Source organism: Capronia coronata (genome assembly GCF_000585585.1).
Source record: "Capronia coronata CBS 617.96 chromosome Unknown acBCG-supercont1.1, whole genome shotgun sequence".
Classification (NCBI taxonomy): domain Eukaryota; kingdom Fungi; phylum Ascomycota; class Eurotiomycetes; order Chaetothyriales; family Herpotrichiellaceae; genus Capronia; species Capronia coronata.
This window is the reverse complement of record NW_006912893.1, coordinates 4,526,181-4,549,576: the sequence shown is the minus strand read 5'-3', so window position 1 is coordinate 4,549,576 and position 23,396 is coordinate 4,526,181. Positions and strand designations below refer to the sequence as shown.

Below are 23,396 nucleotides of genomic sequence, written 5' to 3'. Positions count from 1 at the left end.
TTGACAGCTGGGTGCGCCCAATCCTCGACCATGATGCTGATGCGCCCTCGAATCTACTAGGCCGGCAAGAATGTCCGCTCAAGATCTACCAAAGTACTACGTAGTAGGCGAGGATGAGGCGGCGCGGCGACATGATCGGATGAGCGCGGTGTGCTGCCTCTCTTACGTCCTTTCAAGCCACCTCTTCTGTCTGTCCTTCAATACCCAATCATCCGGCTGACTAGTCAATTCATCACCTGAATCAAAGACTCTGCTCCAGGCCGATTTGGGCCGAAATCCTGGCGTCACCTCGCCTCTTCTCTGGGACATGCAGTGCAGCGGTGGACAGTGCCAGCACGTCAGTGATTGGATAGAAGTGATGCCAACATCTTTGACTGCAACAGCTGGACGCAGAAAGAGTCTGGGAAGGCAAGGGTGGACATGGTGATGGCTCAGCAGAGTTGACCTTGCGCACTCCACAAACCACACACGATAGCAGGGAACTCGGAAATGTGCTTTCTGCGTCTTGTGCTTCGAGTGAAGCCTGGATATATAGTTCTCTTCAGAAGCCTCATCTCTATTCTTTCGCACGGAAGTGTACGCTAGATTTCTCTTCACCGCCACTATCTATCTTACCTACATGTACCTAGTAAGGTCAGTAACTAAATTTTGCGCTGTCCTCTTCAGCCTATAATTATCCGATCGGCCCCAGTTGAGAATGGCGGGAAGGGCTCCCTGGGCCTAAGGCCTACCTGGGAGCGCCAGCGTATGACGGGGGACTTTAGTACTAGTGGTCAAAGCTAAGAGGTGATGCGGCAGACGGCAAGCGCCTCCTTCAAGCGCCGGACGCTCCCCTGGACGTTTTCGTAGTGCAGCGCATTTGCCAGTGGCGCCCTTGACCACTTTTTGTTCGTCCAGGGCCAACAGTTGTCTCTTGGAGTTTGAGGCCCCAGCAACTCTTGCCGCTGGCTAGCACCACTAGGCAACAAGATCAAGACCACCTATCTAGGTCCCTATCTACCTACCGCCCAGCGCTGGCCTCGGTACTGGCGCGCCAATGCAGCTGCTCGCAAAATGCCACCGCAGTCCCAGTGCGATGTCCCCTCCTCCACTGGACCCTGTTCCGACTCTCCTCACCCTCGTCGGCAGGCATCGACCTGCTCCCGAGCTTCATCTCTCTTCCACTGCCATTGTCAGAGTCTCTTGTTCGACGTAGAAGGGCGGCTTGGGGCTTTTACTGACCTAGAAACCCATCTCACGCCTTTACTTTGCTTGGTCCTCAGTCGACACAGGGGTTACGGACTGGTTCGTCTGCGCTGTTTCCACTATACCCATTCGTCCAGCTGCGGCAGAGTCCATCCTCAACTGGCTCCGCCTGCGCTTCTCGCGGCTCCAGCTGACTTCCCATGCATGTATATGAGACATGACCTCCAGTGAAGCTCGACTTCCTTGATGCCGTTCAGCTCTTTCCTCGCTGGTAGCACTGGACACCGGAGTGCTCTCCATCAGAAATAGTGCCGCCCGTTGCGTCCTCAGGCAGGCCAGGGTCCTACGTGTCCCCGGCGCTTCCAAACTTGCCGCTGGTGACGATCAATAAGCGCCTGGTACCACTCGCCGGCCGCGCGTGTTGCGCCGTTATATGCTTCCAGCGTCACGGACATCTCTGAGTGCGGTTGAGGCCTCCAGGCGTCACTCGCGCGGCTGCGGAAGAAGAGGTGATCGGTTGAAGCGCCCGCGTTGTCTCAGTGTTCCATGTGGTGCTGATCCCTTTTCAGCTCTGTTGACCCAGGAGCACTGAACAAGAGCAACGTCTTGCGAGCACTTATACCTTTCAGTTCCGCCCACGAATCCCAGAGCGTGGAGGATTTCCTTTACAGCTCGCAACAGCCATGGCTCCGGTCAGCCGCAATGTTGCCGAGAAGGAATTGGCCCTGAGCCCAGAGGCTGGCGCTCGCGGGTTTGTGGCAGTCAATCACGCCTCTAGCAATGGTTGGTCTTGTAATTCCAACGGAGAACATGTTACTGACCAAGGTATAGACAGTGCCGCCTCCAGTCAGCTGTCGTCTCCGCAAGATAATCCTCGAAGAGGAAGCGAGTTTTCCTCACGGACGCCAAGTAGCATCTATCCCCATAACCAGAGCAAGGAAGGGTCTAGTCACAAGCGGAAACGCTCCGACTCGGATGAGCAAGAAAGATACAATGAACAGCCGCCGTACGAATACAATCCTTCGCAGCGACCGGAGCCGCAGCATATGGCCAATCGAGCACTCCATGTTCTGGGAAATGCTGATCAAAATGGGGGAGGCTACTACCAGAATGGCAACACATCCAACCAGAATGGCCATACGTGGCAGCCTGAGAGGGCTGGTCAGGCTTCAGGCTCCGCCAACGGGGTCCGGCCAGGCTCGCCCGACGCTCATTTAGCCGAAATCCTACAACAAGAAGGGAGCGGGCCAGATGCACAGAGGTCGTGGGATCCATCACCGAGTTCCAATGGAGAGGCAGCCACGGTTGGTTCCAAGCGGAAACGCAATTTCAGCAACCGAACAAAGACTGGATGTCTAACATGTCGAGCGAGAAAGAAAAAATGTGATGAGCAACATCCAACATGTAAGCCCAACACATGTTCCATCTCTCTTCTCTCCATAGTGTGACCGGCACATGCTGACCCTCAACCGGCCCAACAGGCGCTAATTGCATCCGAGGCGGCTTCGAGTGTAAAGGCTACACACGGACAAGCCGACGCAATATTTGGCCGGCCAACGGCGGCCCAGCCAGGCCTGTAATGCCTTTGCAGTCAAAAGATGCTCCAAGTGACGTGTCCGATCCCCAGACTCGTTCGGGCACCAACATCGAAGCCTCGAGCACGAACGTTGCTCCGCCGTACGATAGCGGTCATATTCGATCAGGCCCAGTTGACGACCCGGATGGCCAACGACAACAACAATATGCAACTAGCCCTTCCCAGAGTGAACCACGAGGTCAGCCATCCTATCCTGGACGACCACAACAACAATGGACGCAACAACCAGCGTCATCGTCTTATACTTCAGAGCATCTCCCTCCTCTCTCCGAGCTCGGCCGATCCGAACAATCCTTCGGCGGGCAACCCAGAGATATACCACGACCGCCTACGCAGGGCTCGGTCCATTCTCAACATTCAGCACCTCCTCTTTCTCAGCCACCATCGCACATGTCTCCCCAACGCACGACTACACAGGCAGGTCCTGCGAATTTACCACATCCTCAACCTCCTCCACACCCTCATCCGCCTCCGCCCCCGCCTCCGCCTCCACACCATCCTCCTTCCGCGGGAGCCCCGCAGCAAACTACCCACTGGCTGCCTCCTCAGCCGCCTGAATATCGACCAGCGTACGTCAGTGCACCTGTAGAACATCATGATTCATCGGGCCGTGGACACGTGCGCATGGCGTCCGCGAGCTTTGACAATCCCAAGTCCGGGGCCAAGACTTTCACCAAAGAGGACGTGGAACGATCGAAAATGTTGCGGTGCACAAGTTACAACCACCATGACCCCACGTTGGTCAACGAACGTCAAAGGTGCAAACAAGCTTTGGCACGGTATAATCAGGCATGTGCACTCGATAATGCAGCCAGTGAGGATGAAATCCGGGCAAAGTTGTTGAAAGTGTTTGATCCAAGCAAAGATACCACCCACAAGTTTATCTCGCATCCCCTTGAGAAGGGGATGATCGGCCATGGGTCAAAGATCGAAGCGCCTTTCAAGTGCACTTACGGCTACAATATCAAGATCATGGAGGATGTCTTCATTGGGGAAAATTGTGAGATCGACGACTGTGGCAAAGTTGATATTGGGCCTCGGACCTTTATCGGTTCTGGCGTGACCATTTTCACGCAGAATGTCGGTAAAGACCTGGTGGATCGTAAAGGAACTGGAGCGCCCTGGATGGCTCAGCAAGTCTCCATCGCATCAGAAGTGATAATCGGCAAAGGCGCCGTCATCTATCCCGGCGTGACGATCGGAAGGGGTGCTACGGTGGAGCCATTTGCGATTGTGCGGGATGCGTTGGGGGAGTTTCAAACGCAGTTCGCGGCTGTTGGACATCGAGCCTAGGCCAATTTCTCGGTATTGGCTTCGATGGTCGACGAAGACTACGGTTTCCTCTTGTGGACGTATACCTCACTGACGGCAGAATGGGGGATAGGATGCCACCAGACTGCAGGTCAACGTGATTGGCCTTGCTATTTCGTGGTGGTTTTTTTTCATTTATGAGCATTCTGATTTAGGATTTTCAATGATGTGGTCATCGATAGCAGGTCAGCCAGGGGAGCTTTGACCGTGGTGCCAGACACATTACCCGCCACGGACGAACCCAACCCGATATTGTATCTTAGGACAAGGCTTTTCAGGGCCAGGAGCCTTTATCGATCGTCCCATTATATTAGAGACTCTGACGATCCGTTAGGCAGAATGTTTTAGATCAGCCGTGACTCCCGCATAGCGATATTGTCGCCTATCAGGAGTGCAAAAAGCGTGGATTGGAGATTGAGCACAAGACAAGAGACGCAGCGGCCCTGTGATACGCAAAAGACGAAGGTGACATAGATTAGACTCGATACACTCGAACCATGTTGCAACTGCTGGCGGGAAGTGTGCAAAGTCTGGGGTCTTCAAACACCGCCGGGACTTTTGTGATTTCCTACTACTACTAATGACTGTTTCGAGGCAACAGCCCCTGACCACCTGCAGGTTCGTAGCTTACCGAGAGTAGATACAAATAAGTACAAGGAGCCACAGGAGGCGTGGAGATGAATCCAAGGTATCCGCCTCCTAATCCGTCGCAGGACATTGGATACTATGATACTCCGCCTCGCCTCTTGCCGACCGCGTGTTAAATAGGAAGTAAATGCTAATGCGACTCGTCTCGATCATCATTATTGTTCAACTGTCGCGTGTGTTCTCGTCACTGATTTGTCCTCATTCTTCGCTCCTTCAAATTGTTGTGTTGTGACGCGAGCTGCAACCTCCGCTTGGTCCTTGCGTCTGCCAAACGGCCAACAGCGAAAACACCCACCCCTCGCCTCGACATCTGCTCTCAAGTTCCGGCCCCTTGTTCTATTGGACACGTCGGCCTTCTCACACTTCCCTACTACTATCCGACTGTATCTCTCTTGCTTGTCGAGCTTCACCCGTGTGTTCTCCTCGACGAAATCCGACCTTGTGCATTCTCACCCATCCGACTTCCTTCGTCCACAATCTACTCCCGAGCACTCACTTCAAGGATCGCTGCGCTACCAAGAGAATGGGCATATTACAGTCAGGGTTGGAACAATAGTGAACACCATGTGCGGCGAGCGTCTCCAGCATCATGCGCGCCAACCATACCTCGGGCATTTATGTAGCTCCTCTTGGAATATGTGAAGAGGAAGTTGATAATGTGCATGGCACAATGGTTGACAGTCCTGCCCATGTCGCCAACGGTCCAAGCCCGGCCATCGTGCTGGACCCAGCCGGTCTCGACGATGCGTCCTCTCCTCGATCACGCTTCCACAACTACCTTCGGGCGCTTTATCCATTTCAGCCTGCCGCTTCCCACGCCTCGACCACGGTCACCTTGCCTCTGAATACCGGCGACATAATCTTGGTGCACTCTGTCCATGTCAATGGCTGGGCCGACGGCACTCTGCTGGAGACGGGCGCCCGCGGCTGGCTGCCTACCAATTATTGCGAGGCTTATGACTATACTGCCATGCGCCCGCTTCTTAGGGCGTTGACCGACTTTTGGGATTTGGTCAGGTGTGGCACCGACCTCAATCTCAACCTTTTCCTCAACCAGGATTACATGAGAGGTCTGGTTGCAGGTGTGCGCGCCTTGTTGGAAAGGTGCGGGTGCCTCACTCGAGACTCAGCCTTGGTCCAGCACCACGACGCGATCCGGAGGTCTCGCAAGACTCTTTTGTCAGACCTCGCCTCGCTCGTCCGCAGTGCGAAGCTGCTGCAGCAGAAGGTGATGGTCCAGTTGGACTACAAGGATGTCGACATCAGACTAGATGATATGCTCCTGGAGGCCTTCAGGATCGTGACGCGGGCCGTCCTCTTCTTCGATGTTTGGAGTGAGCAGACGGCAACTGTATGTTTCACCCCAAGGCAGTCTCAGGATGTCGAAGGCCAAGCAAGACTGGAAGGACTGCCATCGTCACAGGCGATTAGTAGCACACGACGAATTGCCCACCCAACTGGCTTGATTCCTGTCAGCACAAAAGCCATGGAGGCCTCAGCTCTTTTGCAGCACGACAACCGCGTCTCTACGGAAAAGCCTAGTACGGTGCGCCGGCAATCTTCCATGACCCATCGCATGTCCTATGCTCGAGTGCTGAACGAGAAGCACTCCTCGCTCATCTCAGAATATCTGCATACGTGTTATGATGACTTTTTGACCGTCCTCGCGTCATTTTTGGGTTCTCACATGCAATCTCGCTCATCTTCGGAACTGTTATCAACAACGCAGAATGCCGTCCGTTCCTGCCGCCAGCTGTTTGCAATCGTTGAGACTGTCATCGAGCGAGATTACAGCACTTCGCGGCCTTTGATACAGGCGAAAGACGCCATGTACTACGCCATTACTGAATTGGTGCACGCTGCCCGAGAGGTATTTCAGCCGGTTCATTCCGAGGACGGAGATCTGGTTTGCCCACCAGAAGAGGCTCATAACCTTTTGCAGGCAGCTACCGCTTGTGTGAGTGCAGCAGGCCGATGCGTTGCCAGGACCAAGGCCACGCTTGAGGAGATTGGCGACTTCGAACTCGAGGGTCCTGGGCAGATTTTGGGAAGGAGTTCTGATGGAACCAACACTCCAGAGCCCATTCATCATGAGACGAGACCTTTTGCCGCTCCCCCAGCCTCGTTGTCGAAGGTATCGGCTAAAGAAGTAGCAGAGAGTGTCAGGGAACGACCTCGCATCTCGATCTCCCAGGGAATACTGACTCCGCCACTTTCCATGAACGCAATGGGGTCGCCCTCGACTGGATACGGCAGCGCTCCGCCTACGCCCAAGGATAACACAATGCCAAGCTCCGTCCGATCCTCTGCCTTAGCATCTCCATCTTCGCTGCACCAAGAAAGACCCACCGCCTCCTCAGACTCCAATCGACCCCTGGCTGCGAGTGGAACATTGAAGCCGTCTGCAAGAGTACACGGTGGAAGTGTCAGCAGCGACAGCAGCTTCGATCGGCTTCGCAGACGCTCATATCCGAGCAATCTGTCTACCACTTCTACGCGAGTCACTTCATTCCTTGGTGAAAGGATCAAGTCCCGAGCAGGCTCGTTAACGGAATACTCGAATCTCAAGGGATATACCGTGCTTGGTGGGGATGAAGAAGACGCAGAAACGGAGGTTTTGATGAACACTTTCGCCCAGGAGCTCGTTTTCAACCGTGAGGGTATCGTCGTCGGTGGAACTTTGAATGCACTGGTGGAACGATTGACGACACCAGATCCCGTCCCAGATGTGTCTTTCATCAACACGATTTATCTGACATTCCGACTGTTCGCGAGACCGGAAGAGTTGGCCCAGGCCTTGTCGTATCGATTCGAGTATGTCGGATCACACCCGAAAATCGCCAGTCCCGTTCGACTTCGTGTGTACAATGTGCTCGAGGGCTGGATGGAATTTCATTGGAGGCACGACTTTGACGACACAGCTCTGCCTGTTATTGTTGGGTTTGCCAGGGAGCAGCTGACACCAGTGCTTCCGATGGCGGGAAGGAGGATTCTCGAATTGGCTGATAAGGTTTCGTCCGCCACCAGCCCCATCGCCCCCAGTTGGGCGCCTGTCAACGGCAAGGCAAACACGTCTTCGGCTGCATATCTTGACCAAAATGCACCCCTGCCGTCCCCCGTCATATCCAAGAGTCAGCTCACCGCATTAAGAGCTTGGAAGATGGGTGGGAGTAACATCGGCATTCTCGATTTCGACCCTCTGGAGATTGCTCGTCAGTTCACCCTTAAAGCCTCCAAGACCTTCTGCTCGATCTTGCCTCAAGAGCTCCTAGCGACTGAATGGACAAAGCGGACGAGCTCGTTGGCCGTCAATGTCAGGGCCATGTCCACGCTCTCGACCGACGTCTCCAATCTTGTTTCCGATTCTGTGCTCCAACTGGATGAGTCCAAGAAGCGGGCCGCTATGATCAAGCATTGGGTAAAGATTGCGAATAAGTGCCTGGATCTGCACAACTATGATACGGTTATGGCTATCGTATGCGCCCTGAATTCGACCAACATCAAACGCTTGAAAAGAACCTGGGATTCCGTACCGCAGAAGACAAAATCCGTGTTGGGCGAGCTGCTTAAAGTGGTGGGCGTTGCAAAAAATTACTCCATTCTTCGACAGCGTATTCAGTCGCACCAGCCTCCGTGTCTTCCGTTCATAGGGGTCTACTTGACGGACCTGACCATGGTCGATACCGCCAGCCCAGCAACACGGCCTTTGGCCACAGATGCTGGCGAGATTTCCGTGATCAACCTCGACAAACACATCAAAACAGCCAAGATCATCTCAGATCTTCAAAGGTTCCAGATCCCGTACAGACTCTGCGAGGTCCCTGAGCTTCAAACATGGATGCAAGACCAACTAATACGAGTCCGCTCCGCTGGCGAAAAGAGTTTCCAGATGCATTATCGACGATCCCTGATTTTGGAACCGAGGGAGCCGAACAGAAGTCCAAATCCGGAAGCCTCGCACGCCAGTAAAGAGCGGGAAAAGTTTGACTTCTTGCACTGGACGCATCTACTCCAGAAGGAGAAGTCTGTCCCCGTCTCAGGTTGATACACCACTTCGGTTGGAAGCAGGTTGGATGCTGAATTGGCTCGTCATTTGACGAACTATTGCTTTTGTTTCTTTGTGTACAGTATTTAAGCTTGGGAGGCCTCACGATTTTCACGATACCCGCAACGACTACGTTTGCTTTTGTTTGTGTTTTATGATATTGGAGTGTGCCGTATCGGTCAAGGTCAATATGAGGTGTCAGAGCTTGCCAGGTGCTCGGTTTTTATGCGGTACGAATGTCCAGGTATATGGGTTATGTCGTTCAGACTGGAGTCCTAAAGGACAGGTCGGTCTCGCACTTACACGATCGAGTGGTTGGGTTCTCGAGAACCGCGTGCTCGCATCCTCTGTCGGCTGCAGGGCATGGAGCGTTTGTAAGGTGTTTGTGAAGCAGGAAAGCGGTGCAATTTGTTTCATACTTCTCACGGGACTCGGTTGGACCTGGCTGCTGGTTTGGAATGGAAAGGGTCTGGATGACCGCGAGCGCTAGAATGTAATATGTACAGCCCACAATATATTGTACATGATGGTCATTGAAACAGGCATAAGCAAAGTTCTTTCTCGCGACAGTGGTTAATCTTACAACGGATGTGCCAAAGTACGACACGTTCGAGCACAGTGCACAACACTGTTGTCTTTACCAGCCATGTCCAAAATGCCTCCGTGCCCAGGGTTGGTAATAGCCCGAGTAGTCGCGCGCCCTCGACAAGCCGAACTGATCAGCTACATTGATGTATCCTTCGGCACTGTACGCGCCGGCGGCTTTGACAGTGGCGGCATCTCCAATGTCCATCTCCCAAGGGGCCCGACAGTAAACGCAGCTGACCTGCCCGCCCGCTCGAGTGGCTGCCCACTGGTCGAAACAGGATTTATGCATGTTGTGCCCACACTGCGCCTTGCACCAGACGAGCCTATTGTGACTTTCATCCAGATCCATGTAGCAAATTGGGCATTCCCCGTCCGCGGGCTTCCGCTTCCCGTTCAAGTTGGTGTCTGAACAGACATCGCCGGGGAGCGGTGGAGCGTTGGCGAAGATGTCCTCGAGCTCGGAGGTCAGGAGCGCAAGCTGATACTGGAGGTGTTCGGGGGCCCTGAGGACGGTGTGGAGGGCGTAGACTTTGTGCTTGCATTCGTTGCCCTTGTAGGAATCCGGGCACGTGCAGACAGGTTCGCGCGAGACGGTGACCTGGTAGACGTTGCCGGTAGATCCTACGATTTCAATCTCCTCGTACGGCGCACCGTCCACTGTGCCTCGCGTGCGACCGAGAACGACCATGCGCTGTGTCCTTGCGCGTTCAAGTTTGGTCAGGAAAGACCCCGGCGGCTTCGCCCTGTATTTCCGCAGCCTCTTCTCCTCGCCGGGTGATTTGGCGACCTTCTTGGAAGGGGCGCGTCTTCGCGGGGAGATGCTCGACGGGCTTGATGGACTGCGATGGCTACTCTTCTGGATCTCGTTCGACTTCGATTTCTGCGTCGTCTTCAAGCTATTCAGAGGGTCATCTTCTTGCAACTGTTTAAGCATACGTTCGGCTCGGGCTCGTATGCCAGCCGACGGCCTCTGCGGTGGAGAATAGGACTTGGAGGTCGGTTTCGTGATAGCGCCACTGCGAGAGACGCGCGAGGAAACTGTCGTGGATGGCATCTTGCGAAGCCTGCACCATATACGGCCCTGGATGATGCGACAGCCAAGAAGGGCTGACAGCCGAATGTATGTTCGCGATGAGTGGCGTTATCAATTAAGGGGCAGATTGAATCTCAATAGCGAATACATATCTTATCATCATCAACCTGCGATGTAATAATGGCCAACTTGAATGCGGCGATTATCCCAGATCCATTATTATATTATTTATTGTTCCGGGGCACCACTGCCTGGCAGCCAATCTGGGGCATCACGGCATCAGGGCATTTTCTTTTTATTTACAGCAAATTAGAAACATCAATGAACCTGCTTAGCTCTGTACAGAATCATACCCATCCCCGGAAGGCAATGATTGTCCTGCGTTGACATTTGATGGGCAGAAGAGCTCGCTTTTCTGCTATGCTATCTGACGTCCCTCGTGTGGCCGCCAGGGTTTTGTACGGAGTCTGTGGGTAGTCAGCAATGTCGACACAAACTTGTCCTCCAGGGAAGCAGACTTACAATCTGTCGTTACGAACGCGCGGTCAACCTCGTTTAAAGCTTCTGCACAGTATTGCAATGTCTCTGCGATATCGTGGGTACGCCGCAAAGGCGTTGATTCATCCAACAAGATGTCGTATTCTGCCCATACGCCATCGCCGGCATGATACGCGGTGACCGACTTGAAACCCGACACCACGTTCCTAAACCGGAAGGCGAGGTATATAAGCTTCCTTTGGAAGGTGTCGTCCACGGCCAGTCCACAGAGACGTGTCACGTTCTCGAAGCATGTGTCGGCCCAGTCGTAGATGATGTAGAGAGAAAGCAACGCTGCACCTAAGGGATCCAACCACCAGACGCCCGCCTGTTTGCCAATGAGTGGGAACAGCAGCGAGAGGGTGTTGAAATAGACGTCCGTCTTGCAGTCCTGTGCTAGTGCTTGCACCTGAGTAGTCTTAATTTTAATGCATCCCAACCCAATGAGGCCCTTAAGACCGACTGTGCCGGCCATGGACGCGATAGCCAGTGCAGGGAGAGTGGCAATCTCATGGTTCCCACTGGGAAGGAGTCTCCCGACGGATTCTTGCAACACCTGGAGAAACGAGATGACCATGATGATGGCAAAAACAAGTATGCCGATCGGTTCAAATCGGCGGCGGCCAACAGGAAACTTCCTCGACAGAGCAGAAAGCCTCCAGGAGACCAATCGGTTCGTTGTCCAGACGATGGCTGTGCACAGAAGGTCGAGTGCCGAGTCCAGGAGGGACGCGACCAGTGACAAGGAAGAAGACCTCAGAGCAGCTACGCCTTTGGCCACGACAAGAAGTATATTCGCAATGACATTGATGTTGATGGCCCACCTGGCCTTTCTTTTTGCCTTCCTTCTCTGGTGCTGTACTTCATATGGTAGCATCTCCTCCACGTGTTCCTCGACATGTTGCAGCTGGCCTTCCCGCTCTCTGATTCCATCATGGTCCGCATCGGTATTCATACTGTCCATGACTTCGTCAGCCACCGCAAGGACTATGGTATCGACCTCGGCCCAGTCGTTGAGGATCGCGTTTTGACTCTCGTAAAACTTGCGCAATTTCTTGTTCTTTATAGCCTTTAACTGGAGCAGGGATGTTCAGCTTCACATCCTAATGCGGTGATTGAGTTGTGCACGCCTCACCTCCTCGTCACTCTTCCTGGCATGCTCGAAAGCACCCTGCTTGACGCCGTTCCGCAGCTCATCCTTCAAACTGGCCGTCTTACGGCGATCCATGGCGTATTCCACCGTATCTCTGAAGCCATTGAAACGTCTGTGCTTGTGGCCTGACTCGAGGTCCAGGTTGTCTGGATCTTCGGCTCCATGACCTCTAGGATGGTTGAAGGCTCGCTTTCCGACCATGGGAGTTGATGCGGCAGGAGACTAGCAGGGTGTCGAGGCAGCACCTGTGCCGAGATCACTAATGGAAACAGTGCTTGCTTTGGTGAAAGAGGGACCGAAGCGACAAGAATTGCGATTCTGCTCTTGAAGCCACAAATATGCCAGGACATGTAGGTATCTTGTGCAACATCAAGAAACAACCCCCCAAGAGACCCAACTGGTTGTTTTATGAACGACTTGAGGTACGTAGCTTGATGTCCTAGACTAGGTTGATTGTGTTCCCTGTTCCTGGTGATTTGTATGACGGCATCAGGTCCCTGGGCCCCATCTTGCCATTCAGCGAGCTCGATGACACCTTTTCCCGCCTTTTCCCGCCGGGCCGCCGCTACTAAGTAGTAAGCTTTGGGGTTTCGATTAAGCGCGAAGCTTGGTTGCGGACAAAAAGCTTGGGTCATACATAGTACGTACCTACTTGTTAAGTGCTTATATTGTTTCATATCGTTCTTGCCGCCACAAAGGATTCATCGTGTACCTACCACGTTTGACCGTACTGTCTACTGAAGGTCAACCTAGCTTTGGCAGCGCACCCGGCAGAGGCATGCCCAAGAATCGTGGATGAGGATCATGAGCAGAGGACTCTGCTAATCGGATCACAAATATAAGCCCTTTCCATCAGCCGGCGATTGGACGTCACCTTAGATCTATATCTGCAATATTGCCACACCACTCGACTGGACCAGATATGCAGGAGGACATCAATGCGACGATACACTCTTCATTTGTCGGGTGAGGGACTGGACACCATCGCCTTGCGGGCACGGATTCTTGCAAGAAGTCGGTCGGTTCGAGTTGTCAAGCCAGCCACACGCGCTTTTAGGATAGTCAGATCGGATTTTTCCATCTCGTCTGAAGTCACACCAATTGCCATGTTTCGGTCGGACGACGATGTTGGAGGGCTTGCTGATTCGGCAGTCGAACTGTCTGCGCTGTCGGAGAATGATACAACCGAGAGTCTTTCCGCACTGTCCGTCTCGTCCAAAGCGTCGATGTTTGACGGTTGTCGATGTTCCTCTTTCCACGCTCGCAGCACTTCGAACTTTCCGCCAGGCTGCTGATCAATCCAGCTGGCAATGACTCCGTTTCGCTTGCATGGTTCGCATATGTCCGGGAAGATATGTAGGTTCTCGCTCAGATCGTCGCAGAGATGATGAGAGATCCTCAACTGCGTACTGGACGCGATCAGTCTGTCAATCATGTCAGCGCATTGGACAATGGTCTTGATCTTAACATGGCCACAGATGTGGTGGATTATATGTGACTCGCACATCCTCGGGAGCTTGAGTGTTAAGAAGTATTGTATAGTGGAGGTCTTGCTGATGCTCTCTTACTCGCAGGTGAGATGCGATGAGGGCATGATGAATCCCGGGGGGCAAGGTTTCCTCTGATGCTTAATATAACCAAAAATAGTTAACCCTCAAAGACGATCGTATTAAGGTGCTTCATGCTGAGTTCTTTGTCGCAGACTCGAAGAAGCCAGTCCCATGCAGCTTTTGTCGTGGGTGAGCATGGGGGCGGTGTCCTTGGCCCGTTTCTTTGTGATATGCAGCTACTAATAGGAGTGCTGCTGGGTTGAAAGCAAATAGGGCTTTGTGTCTGCTTTGTCTGCCATAACACTCGCCTGAATCGTTGAAGACAAAGCAACACGGTGAGTGGCATCCTCAGGAGTTTGGTATGTCGACCAAGAGATGGTATGTTGAATACCTCCCTCCCTTGGCAGCGTCGACTCTTCGTTATACTTGACCATCCAGATCACCAATCATGAGCCCGTGCGCTCCTCTTTCCATACATATGAATAGTGTTGGCGACCATGAACAGTACCATTTGTTGGTTCCTCCCAATACGTGAAGCCCGGCCAGTGTGTGAGGTGTAAGACCATGTCGCTGGCCAGTGGCAACGGCACAGTTCGTTGCGCCATACTGGAGCCCCGAAAGTGGTAGTATCCAGTGGGTCTTATCAGACTCTTACGTGTAAAGGTGACACTGCTCGGTGGATCCTGCCGGAAGCCAAAGCTGTGCTCATATGTAACAAGCAAAGGAGCTAAACAGCCGGATATATGTCGATGCTGGCTGTTGTTCCGAAAGCCGAGGATGTACTCACCAATATTTCTTCGAGTCATGGACATGGTCTGGCGGATTCCGCAAGAGGTGACAAAGAACATTACGGCACACACACACAGTGACACAATTTGTCGTGAAGATGGTAAGATGGCCATCCTAGAATGTTTTTTCAGACCCTGTCAGTGGCTTGGTGGGTCCGGGGTCCTTCCTTTGTCTGGTTTGAGTTGCCTCTTCGAGCCACGCCTGTCATTCAATCTGCTACCACCCTGGGGTTGGCTGGCTGTGAGTGATCCTGACAACTGACGAACTGGTAACTGGTCCCTACCTACATACCTAGGTAGGTAATGTGTGGCAGCTCTGCAGCGACTGACGTATTCGCTTATGTTGCGCTGATGTCTTATTCAACAATTTTTACATCTCCGCTGCCTCCCACAATATCTTCTCGTAAGAAAGCACCCCAGTTTACGACATTCATTCTGTCCGCCCCAGCCTGGTGATCTCTGTATTTCTGTGTCTCTGCCCACGTAATTTAGCGTGGACGTTGTACAACTGCAAGGATGTCCGAGGAACGACGGCGTTCGTCGAGGACAGTTCACCGGCGCACGAGCGTCCAGGAGGATGCGGCCATCTTGGCCGGGATGGGGGTGAGACAAGAGCTAAAGCGCAATTTCTCCCTCTTCTCCATGCTCGGATTGGCGTTTGCAATCCTGAACTCGTGGACTGCCTTAGGAGCCAGCATGTCGTTGGCCTTGCCCTCCGGAGGACCTGACGCCGTCATCTGGGGGCTGGTCGTTGCAGGTATCTGCAACCTCTGCCTCGCAGCGTCTCTGGCCGAGTTCCTCTCCGCCTATCCAACAGCAGGCGGTCAGTACCATTGGGTCGCTGTCATCAGCTGGAAGGGATGGGTCGCCATTCTCTCCTGGATAACAGGTTGGATCAACACCGCCGGGTGGGTGGCGTTGACCGCTACTGCTGGGCTTTTGGGGAGTCAGCTCATCCTCGGTGTTATCTCCCTTTACTCTCCTTCATATGAGCCCCATCGATGGCATCAGTTCTTGATCTACATTGGTTACAACCTCGTGGCCTTTGTGGTAAATGCCTTTACCACCAGGCTACTTCCCTGGGTCACCAAGGCCGCCCTCATTTGGTCGATCACAGGCTGGTTGATAATCTCCATCACGGTCCTGGCTTGCTCCTCTCCCGACTACCAGTCGGGTGACTTTGTCTATCGCACGTTCATCAATGAAACCGGCTGGCCAGATGGTCTCGCCTGGCTTTTGGGTCTGCTGCAGGGAGGTCTAGGGTACGTGTCCCTGGAAGACCCATATTTGGGCCATCCACCTGCCTGTCAAGAGAACGAAAAGACTAACAGATTGTCCTTGTGAAGATTGACCGGTTTCGACGCGGTATCACATTGTATCGAGGAGCTTAATGACCCCACATACGTTGGTCCTCGCATCATGATTGCTTGTGTTGTCATCGGCGTCTTGACTGGCTTTGTTTACCTGAGCGTGCTGCTGTTCGTCACCAAGAACGTGAACACGGTCATCAGTTCCGCCGCAGGCCCGATGTTGCAAATCTTTTATGATGCCACCGGCAACAAGGCGGGTTCGATTTGCTTGCTCATATTCCCACTCGTTTGTTTGCTTGTAAGTTCCTGAATCATGGCATTTTTCGCCTCCATACCTGCTAGGCCGCAGATTTCGGTACTCGAAGCTAATCCAGATACAGTTCGCCGGTATCAGCATCATGACCACCAGCAGCCGCATGGTCTATGCATTTGCCCGCGACCGTGGTCTTCCGGTATCACACTTCTTCGCCAGGGTCCATCCGCGCCTCGATGTGCCGCTGAATGCTTTAGCCTTGACTTTGATCCTGGTCGTCATCTTTGGGTGCATCTTTTTAGGCTCCTCGAGCGCATTCAATGCCATTGTCTCTGCCTCTGTGGTCGCCTTGGGAATCACCTACGCCATCCCGCCAGCAATCCATTGTCTTCGAGGTCGCAAGATGTTGCCTCCATCTCGTCCATTCGTACTGCCGAGTGCAGTTGGCTGGGCATGCAATCTGGTAAGCTATCTTTGCTGGTACCGATGAACGACGCTGATGCCTCAACAGATCGGAATCGCGTACACACTCCTCACCACTGTCCTATTCATGTTCCCGCCAGTCACCCCTGTGACAGCTAACAATATGAATTATTGCGTGGCGGCATTTGCAATCGTCCTCGTCATATCTGTCATCCAGTGGTTTGTCGATGGTCGGAAGAACTATACCGGGCCGCAGATTGATGTGGATGCATTGAGAAGTGGTGCAGTGGTCGGCATGGCCCCAGTGGAGAGCAGAGCAGAGCAGAAAAGCGAGGATACCTTGTTTGGAGATCAGAAAAAAGAGAGCCCACGGATCTGACCACCATTCTCCATGAAGTGAAGGTGTGGCCTTGGTGTCGTTATTCATGACAGTGAAAGTCGCTCATCAGAGGCCTGGCAAGTCGCCTGCAGCAAGCGGGTATGCATGCTGTAGTCAGTGAGGCCACTCGGGGTTCTCCTTCCTCCTGAAGACGGCAATGAATTTCTGCCCTCCATTCCTGGTGACCTTCTTCGACTCCTCGGTCTCTTCGCTCATGATTTTGACGCACGGATCCTCGTCGAGCTCTTCTTGAGTTACTCGTTCCCACAGTTCTCGGGCGTCTCCGGCTTCCTCTCCGTCAAAGTGTTTCACCATCCATTGATGCAGTTCTTCGACGTCCGTGATCGTATATACTAGGCCGCCTGGTCTGATCACGTACGCATATTCGGCATTGAGCTGGGCTGACACAATGCGAGCCTTGTGTTTTCTCTGTTTGAAATGGGGGTCGGGGAAGCATAAAAAGACCTTGGACAGCTGCCCGTGCCGGAAGTAGTTCGGTAGAAACTTCATGGTGTTGGTGCGGAGAGCAGATATGTTCTGATACAAACCTGGTCCATCGTTGATCGACTGAGGGTTGTCCCTATTTTGAGCCCGCAGCGCTGCAATTCTGGTAACCACGTAGTCGGTCACTTGAAAGCGTAGTTCCATGCCTTGGTGACGGTGAGCCCAGTGAATTAGTTGACCCGGTGAGTGGCTTACCGATGATCAATTTATTTGAAAATATTGGTGAGAGTGCAATCAACAGGCCGCCAAACCCGCAGCCAATATCTGCTATCTCAACGTCTTTGGACATTTTACACGGTGCGCCGGCCTCCGGTTTGGATTCCACAAATGCAGGGTAGTGTGTCGACCAATCCATATCCGCCGGACTCGCGGGGCTGTAAAAGGGCAGTATCAGAATGGGATCGGGAAAGACTTATCACACGGGCAAGGTCGGTTCAACTCACTATTCCAACGCATGGTCTGAGAAGGGATTTGCATGTGCGCGTTGGCGGTAGAACTTTTTCTTGGGCAGTGCGATCCTGCTGCCTGCAGAGGCATCGCCGCCAGCTTTCAGGCTCTCGTGGATCTTTCTGTATTCCTCCCGTTTCTGGCGCTTATTTGGAGCACCTGCCATGATTTGTGGTGCAGCCTCAAGCGGAGCGGTCGTTGTTGGGTATTTAGTACCTAGGTATGTTCTTCTACTTGAGACTTGAAGTCCGTGTCCGAACCTGCGATGACTCGGATAAACAGATAGTCCATGCTTGGCGTACCATGCCCACGCCGCTTTAGCCAGGAAGATCTGAACCACACATGTACGTACTATATAGTGAGTAACCTGTGACAATCTACCTCGGTGCTCTACTTTGTATATCAGAAACAGAAAGTGACCTCTCTCCTCACCTTGTTCGGTTTCCCTGCAAGGCTACATTTGCTTATGGGCTGGAAAGAAGATGGTCATTCTCGGGAAAAGATGTACCTTGTGAAGGCTGCGACAGAGCCATTCAGATGGTATCGAACAAGCCGGTTTCGGCACTGCAGTCCAGGCAGTGCCCGCTGCGGGTGACACACCATAGTTACTCATGCCGATAGGACCACAATTCTGACCCTTCTCTTTCCTTTCTCCCTTGCACCGCTCTTCTCTTCGGAACTAACTCTAACCTTCAGCTGTTGGAACAGCTCAACCCGGACTCCCTGTTGTTCGCGATCCTTTTCGAAGACTGTCAACCGGTAGTTATCCGCGTCAAAGCTGCTCTCCCTCTTTGTCCCTTCGTCACTCTTGAGTTGGAAGTCTTCGAGACGGACCAATCCTTCGATGCCGAACTGGGGAACGAATACTACAGCCCCATTCTCAAACACTCGCATGACATAGCCGTCAACATCGATGGCGGCACCGGGGGTCTTCTCGGCTCTGGCTTTCAGTGCCTGTCCCACATAGTACTCGATGCTTGCTCGACCTGCCATTTGCGCGTTCCGGTGCCTGAAGTTGAGGTTCTGACAGACTCGTTCCAACTTGGTTTTGTTTCGAAGACTCTCGTCGGCAACTTCGCTTCCTTGACCTTCGTATCCGATCGCGTAGGCCAACTGTCGGTGAACCAGCAAGTCCGCGTAACGGCGGATTGGGCTGGTAAAATGCGTGTAGATCTCGCTTGCCAAACCATAATGCCGGTACTCTGGTTCTGCGTGAGATCCGCTGCAAAAGTACTCGGCCGAAGTCATGCATCGTGTAGCCATGATCCGAATCAAGGTGTTGAAGAACGGATGGTTGGGATCAACACAACGATCCAGAGAATCTGCGAGCGCCTTGGAACTGGACACGTCTAGCTCGAACCCGCGCATCCGTTTCAGTTGGTCACTGAGATCCGCAAAATTGGAAGCCGGAGGTGAAGCGTGGCGCCTGAGTAATGCGGTCTGTGGGAATACCGATTGTATCTTCCTCGCAACGGTGATATTGGCGAGAAGCATGAACTCCTCGACGAGTGAGTTTGTGGCGAGGTGAGCCTTTGTCTTGACGTCGGCCAGGGAGTCTGAGGACTCGTTGTCCGCTTCAATCCTGACCTCAGGGCTGGACAAGTTCAACGCTCCGGCATCCATCCGCTTTTGACGCAGTTTTTCTGATAGTGACAATAAGGTCCTCATTCCTTGAGTAAGTTCATCTGTTGCGGTGGGGTCATCGATTCTCTTCTGAGCCTGTTCATATGAAAAAGCCTCCTTAGACCGGATAACCGACTTGGTGAAAGAGGCTGAGACGATCTCTGCGTCAGGTGTGACCTCCCACAACGTAGAGAACGCATATCGCTCAACATAAGGTTTCAATGAGCACAGGTCGGTACCGAGGAGCATGGGCAGCATATCGATTCTTTTGTCGACCAGGTAAACTGTTGTGCCACGTGAAGAAGCTTCAACATCCATGGGGTTGTTGGGCTTGACAAAGTTGGAAACGTCCGCAATATGAACACCCACTTCGAAATTCCCGTTGTCCAGTAGCCTTGCATGGAGTGCATCATCAATATCTTGACACCCGGGAGGATCGATTGAGCACACAAGAAGATTCCGCAGATCTCGGCGATCCCGCCAGCCTGGATCGTCGGTGTCGGCTGGGACTTTCCAGTTGTGACCCTCAGATGGAAGACAGTCCAGCACAGCTTTGGGGAACGGCCGATATTGAACATCATATTCTAGGAGCAGTGCTTCAGTCTCAGCCTCTTTCGTCTCTAGTTCACCTAGAGAGCGGATATAATGCCCAACAGGGTATCTGGTATCACGGTCCCAGGAATCAATCGTTGCCACGATGCGTTTGCCGACCAACTCTTCGACTTGGCGTGTTCGGATACGTATCTTCGGGATACGCTTGTCCATTGGAACCAGGAACACGGTAGTTTGGCGACCGCCAGTTCCGGCTCCGGACACGTTGTCAATCGTTCCAACCAACTGTCTCCAGTTACGTTTCATGACCCCAACCACGCGACATGTAGGTTGCGCCCGAGTTTCTGCGCTGGCAGAGTGCGCCCGCCTAACATCTTCCAGAAGGGCGCGTTTTTCGTTCTCGGTGACGACACTTTCTTCCTGCTCCTCAGTGTCTGGATTCTCATTCTGGTCCAGGGTGTCTTCGTCCAAAATCTGGGTTGATGGTGCTTTCCACTGGTCTTTAGGAAGAAGCTCCACAACCACGACATCTCCCGATATTGATCGGTTGCTGGCTTCTCTCCCTAGAACCAACAAAGGTTTGTCGAATGCTGGGACCTTGACAGTGCCTTCTAAATAGTTGTAGGGAGACACACTGAAGACGCCTTGATGCAGCGTCCCAGCTTTGATGCCTGTCATCATCCGGCTCATTGAGTAGTACTCTGGGTAGAAGAGCTCTCCTTGCAACGCACGGCTTTCCTGGCCCTCGGCACTCTGGCTGACCATATCAAGCAAACGGTCAGCATCGTCCAGGCCTTCGACGTATTCGCGCAGTGACAGTGCATTGATGCCCTCCTTTTTTGCTTTTCTCCGATTGTCCTGGTCGTTGGTGAGTACCACTATGACAGGAGGCTTCTTTGTCGCTCTGGCCAAATGGCTCGTGTACCAGGCGGCTGCATTCCTCACAGAACGGTCGTTTCGGTCATTGATCGTCTCGCCATCTGCTCGGCGGACGGCAGTTTCAGAGCGGAATTCGTTGAAGAACAGATAAAAGCGCTTTTCCTCGCTTCGCGTCAATGACATAAGTCTGTTGTAGAGCGGAAGACTCCTATTCTTCAACTCTTCCAGGACTGTCTGCAAGATGATCACATCGTGGAAGTGGCCCGACTCTTCAAAAAGGTCCATCCCGCTGAGCAACACGTTCGTGTCTGGCATAAGGTAATGGCCGTTGGGAAATGCCTTCGTTCCGGCGGGTCGCTTCGAAAGAACGAACTTCGGAACTGCGCAAGAGTCAGCTAGATATGTTGCCCATGGGTGGAGGGCTACTCACCAACTCCATTTGCATCAGCAACGGCCGTGGAAGCGCATGATGAGCAAAGCAGAGAGGAACAAGGTATGTCTTTCCTCAGGTATTGTTCTCTCACAACCTTCTGAACTCGCCCACTCTTTGTGGATCTGATAAACACTTTGCTGGAGATATTTGCGGCGTTCGGGTCGGACGCCAGGCCTCTTTTAAGGCTTTTCATATTTGCAGAGGCCCCTGGCTACGTCTCTGGCTTCAGCGATTCTAAATGTGAAAGCTGGAGGCAGTTGGCGCTCTTCAAAGGATGTGCTGGGTCAAAATTGGAATGCAATTGACCAAAACTTCTCCCCACGTGCGGAGGCGTGAATACGGCAGGTTTTACAGACACGAACGCAGGTAAACGCCAAAGCAACCCTCCTCCAACTCGTCCAATCGTCCAATCCTCCGATCTAGCAAGCCCAGGTCATACACGGGTCATCTGCGCTACCATGATTGAGGTGCCGGGTACGTATCTGTCTCCAAGCCATTTGCAATCGCAGGACTACGAGTATTTGGTTGTTCATGCAACAATGATCTGAAAGGCACTCCGCTCGTCCCCCCGTCCGCCCCAGCCGTCTTCATTCTCCGCTCGTCGGAGGATGTACAGATTGGTACGAGTCAAGTATATGGTGTCGCTGTTTCCTCCCGACCACTCATTGCTCTATTAGATACTGTCGCAACCGCCCTTGCGGATCCTTTGCACACCCTCGAATCCTAACGCGCAGCTCGCCTGACGTCCTGATGTCGGAAAAGCCGCCGTACATCGTGCGCCCATCCGCTCCAGCATCTTCCCCTTACCGAGCGGCAACATTGATCTTTCTTCACGGCTATGGCGACGACGCCGAGGGTCTCCCGTTGGGGCTCGCTCAACAGTTCCAGTTCTACAACAAGATGGAGCATCTGAAATGGGTCGTTCCTAATGCGCCCCATAACCATGAGGCGATGACCCGAGCATGGTATGTGCCCAAGGCACTGCCGAATGCAATGAAGCCTCACGTACCGGGCCACGAAGAAGATGAAGATGAAGGCGGGCCGGATGATGAAGCTGGCATCATGCAGAGCGTGGACTTGGTTGATCAACTGGTCGAGCAAGAGATCAAGAATGGGACGCCAGCGGAACGGATACTTGTAGGTGGCTTCAGTCAGGGGTGTGCTGTAAGTATGGTCTGGGGTTTGACGGGACGCCTGAAGAATAAGATCGGGGGAATGGTATGCCTGAGCGGCTATCTTCCTCTGAAGGACAGGATCGATCAATTGATAGAGGAGAGGCAGCCGGAGGAATCAGCAGACGAAATCTCGCTGCACGGAAAAGGCAGCAAGAAATGGTTCTACGTCCACGGGACAATGGATATGCTGATCCCTACCAAGCTCTTCGTGCAGGCCAAGGAAGATCTGACGAGATGGGTGAGTAGGGAGGATATCGAAGAGCATCTCTACCCGGGCATGGGTCATTCCACCTGTGCAGCGGAGCTGAGAGACCTTCTAGGATTCTTTGACAAAGTGGTGCCACCATAGCCAGATGGAAATATCTTCAATTCAGCTTCACCACGAGGTGTAGGCTGCTGATTGTTTCAAACTCTCGGGCAGTCATCGTCATGTTGTTCGTATTCATTAAAGCCAGCTGACGTGGTATCAAAATATTGCCCTGCTATAGACATGCCCTTTTGATTTGCAGCTCGTCTGATCATCATCATCCATCATCATATCGTTGTCAATCATGGTGGTCCATCCCAGTTAGCGATCGTGCAGTCTCACAATTATCGACCCTCTCTCCGATCATGGTCTCGTCTACCGCGGACAAGTCTAACAATGAGGGCGAGGTTAGCAGAGGTCTCTCGTTGTCTGTTCGAGGCATTCGCTCAGTGCAGGAGAAGAAAGTAGCTGCATTCATTATGCTTGCCACTGCATGCATCCGGCGGTGTGTTGAGGGCAGTCGTATGGACTTACCGCGCCGCAAGATCCACAGGTTTTGCCCCCAGTGACGGTGGCACCGCATTTCGGGCATTCGTTGTGAGACATGGTCTCGACTTATCCAGACAGAATAGGTGCTGGTGTGAGGGGACAGGAGGCTGAAGTGATGTCTGCTGTCAGCTGTCGAAGATGTGATCCGTTTACGACTGGTCGACGAGGTTGAAGTATGAGCGGTCAG

General features: G+C 53.0%; 9 protein-coding genes across 9 annotated transcripts; 4 read left to right on the top strand and 5 right to left on the bottom strand.

Annotated features, from left to right (window-relative positions):
* Positions 1-1,868: 1,868 nt before the first annotated feature.
* Positions 1,869-4,075, top strand: A1O1_01627 (uncharacterized protein; the record flags this gene model as incomplete). Its single annotated transcript, XM_007722540.1, has 3 exons — positions 1,869-1,968; positions 2,017-2,589; positions 2,667-4,075. The coding sequence occupies 3 exons, from the start codon at positions 1,869-1,871 to the stop codon at positions 4,073-4,075; spliced, it is 2,082 nt and encodes a 693-aa protein (XP_007720730.1).
* Positions 4,076-5,330: 1,255 nt separating this feature from the next.
* Positions 5,331-8,786, top strand: A1O1_01626 (uncharacterized protein; the record flags this gene model as incomplete). The annotated part of the gene is made up of 1 exon (XM_007722539.1): positions 5,331-8,786. One exon carries the CDS (start codon positions 5,331-5,333, stop codon positions 8,784-8,786), a length of 3,456 nt encoding a protein of 1,151 aa, XP_007720729.1.
* A 637-nt stretch (positions 8,787-9,423) lies between these two features.
* A1O1_01625 (uncharacterized protein) lies at positions 9,424-10,428 on the bottom strand (the record flags this gene model as incomplete). Its single annotated transcript, XM_007722538.1, has 1 exon — positions 9,424-10,428. One exon carries the CDS (start codon positions 10,426-10,428, stop codon positions 9,424-9,426), a length of 1,005 nt encoding a protein of 334 aa, XP_007720728.1.
* Positions 10,429-10,830: 402 nt separating this feature from the next.
* Positions 10,831-12,298, bottom strand: A1O1_01624 (uncharacterized protein; the record flags this gene model as incomplete). Its single annotated transcript, XM_007722537.1, has 3 exons — positions 10,831-10,874; positions 10,930-12,019; positions 12,080-12,298. The coding sequence occupies 3 exons, from the start codon at positions 12,296-12,298 to the stop codon at positions 10,831-10,833; spliced, it is 1,353 nt and encodes a 450-aa protein (XP_007720727.1).
* Positions 12,299-13,052: 754 nt separating this feature from the next.
* On the bottom strand, positions 13,053-13,532 carry A1O1_01623 (uncharacterized protein; the record flags this gene model as incomplete). Its single annotated transcript, XM_007722536.1, has 1 exon — positions 13,053-13,532. One exon carries the CDS (start codon positions 13,530-13,532, stop codon positions 13,053-13,055), a length of 480 nt encoding a protein of 159 aa, XP_007720726.1.
* A 1,419-nt stretch (positions 13,533-14,951) lies between these two features.
* On the top strand, positions 14,952-16,800 carry A1O1_01622 (uncharacterized protein; the record flags this gene model as incomplete). Its single annotated transcript, XM_007722535.1, has 4 exons — positions 14,952-15,697; positions 15,782-16,043; positions 16,126-16,461; positions 16,510-16,800. 4 exons carry the CDS (start codon positions 14,952-14,954, stop codon positions 16,798-16,800), a joined length of 1,635 nt encoding a protein of 544 aa, XP_007720725.1.
* A 114-nt stretch (positions 16,801-16,914) lies between these two features.
* A1O1_01621 (tRNA (guanine-N(7)-)-methyltransferase) lies at positions 16,915-17,917 on the bottom strand (the record flags this gene model as incomplete). The annotated part of the gene is made up of 3 exons (XM_007722534.1): positions 16,915-17,450; positions 17,500-17,678; positions 17,748-17,917. 3 exons carry the CDS (start codon positions 17,915-17,917, stop codon positions 16,915-16,917), a joined length of 885 nt encoding a protein of 294 aa, XP_007720724.1.
* Positions 17,918-18,360: 443 nt separating this feature from the next.
* On the bottom strand, positions 18,361-21,431 carry A1O1_01620 (uncharacterized protein; the record flags this gene model as incomplete). The annotated part of the gene is made up of 2 exons (XM_007722533.1): positions 18,361-21,185; positions 21,236-21,431. 2 exons carry the CDS (start codon positions 21,429-21,431, stop codon positions 18,361-18,363), a joined length of 3,021 nt encoding a protein of 1,006 aa, XP_007720723.1.
* Positions 21,432-21,988: 557 nt separating this feature from the next.
* A1O1_01619 (uncharacterized protein) lies at positions 21,989-22,762 on the top strand (the record flags this gene model as incomplete). Its single annotated transcript, XM_007722532.1, has 1 exon — positions 21,989-22,762. One exon carries the CDS (start codon positions 21,989-21,991, stop codon positions 22,760-22,762), a length of 774 nt encoding a protein of 257 aa, XP_007720722.1.
* Between the last annotated feature and the right edge of the window lie 634 nt (positions 22,763-23,396).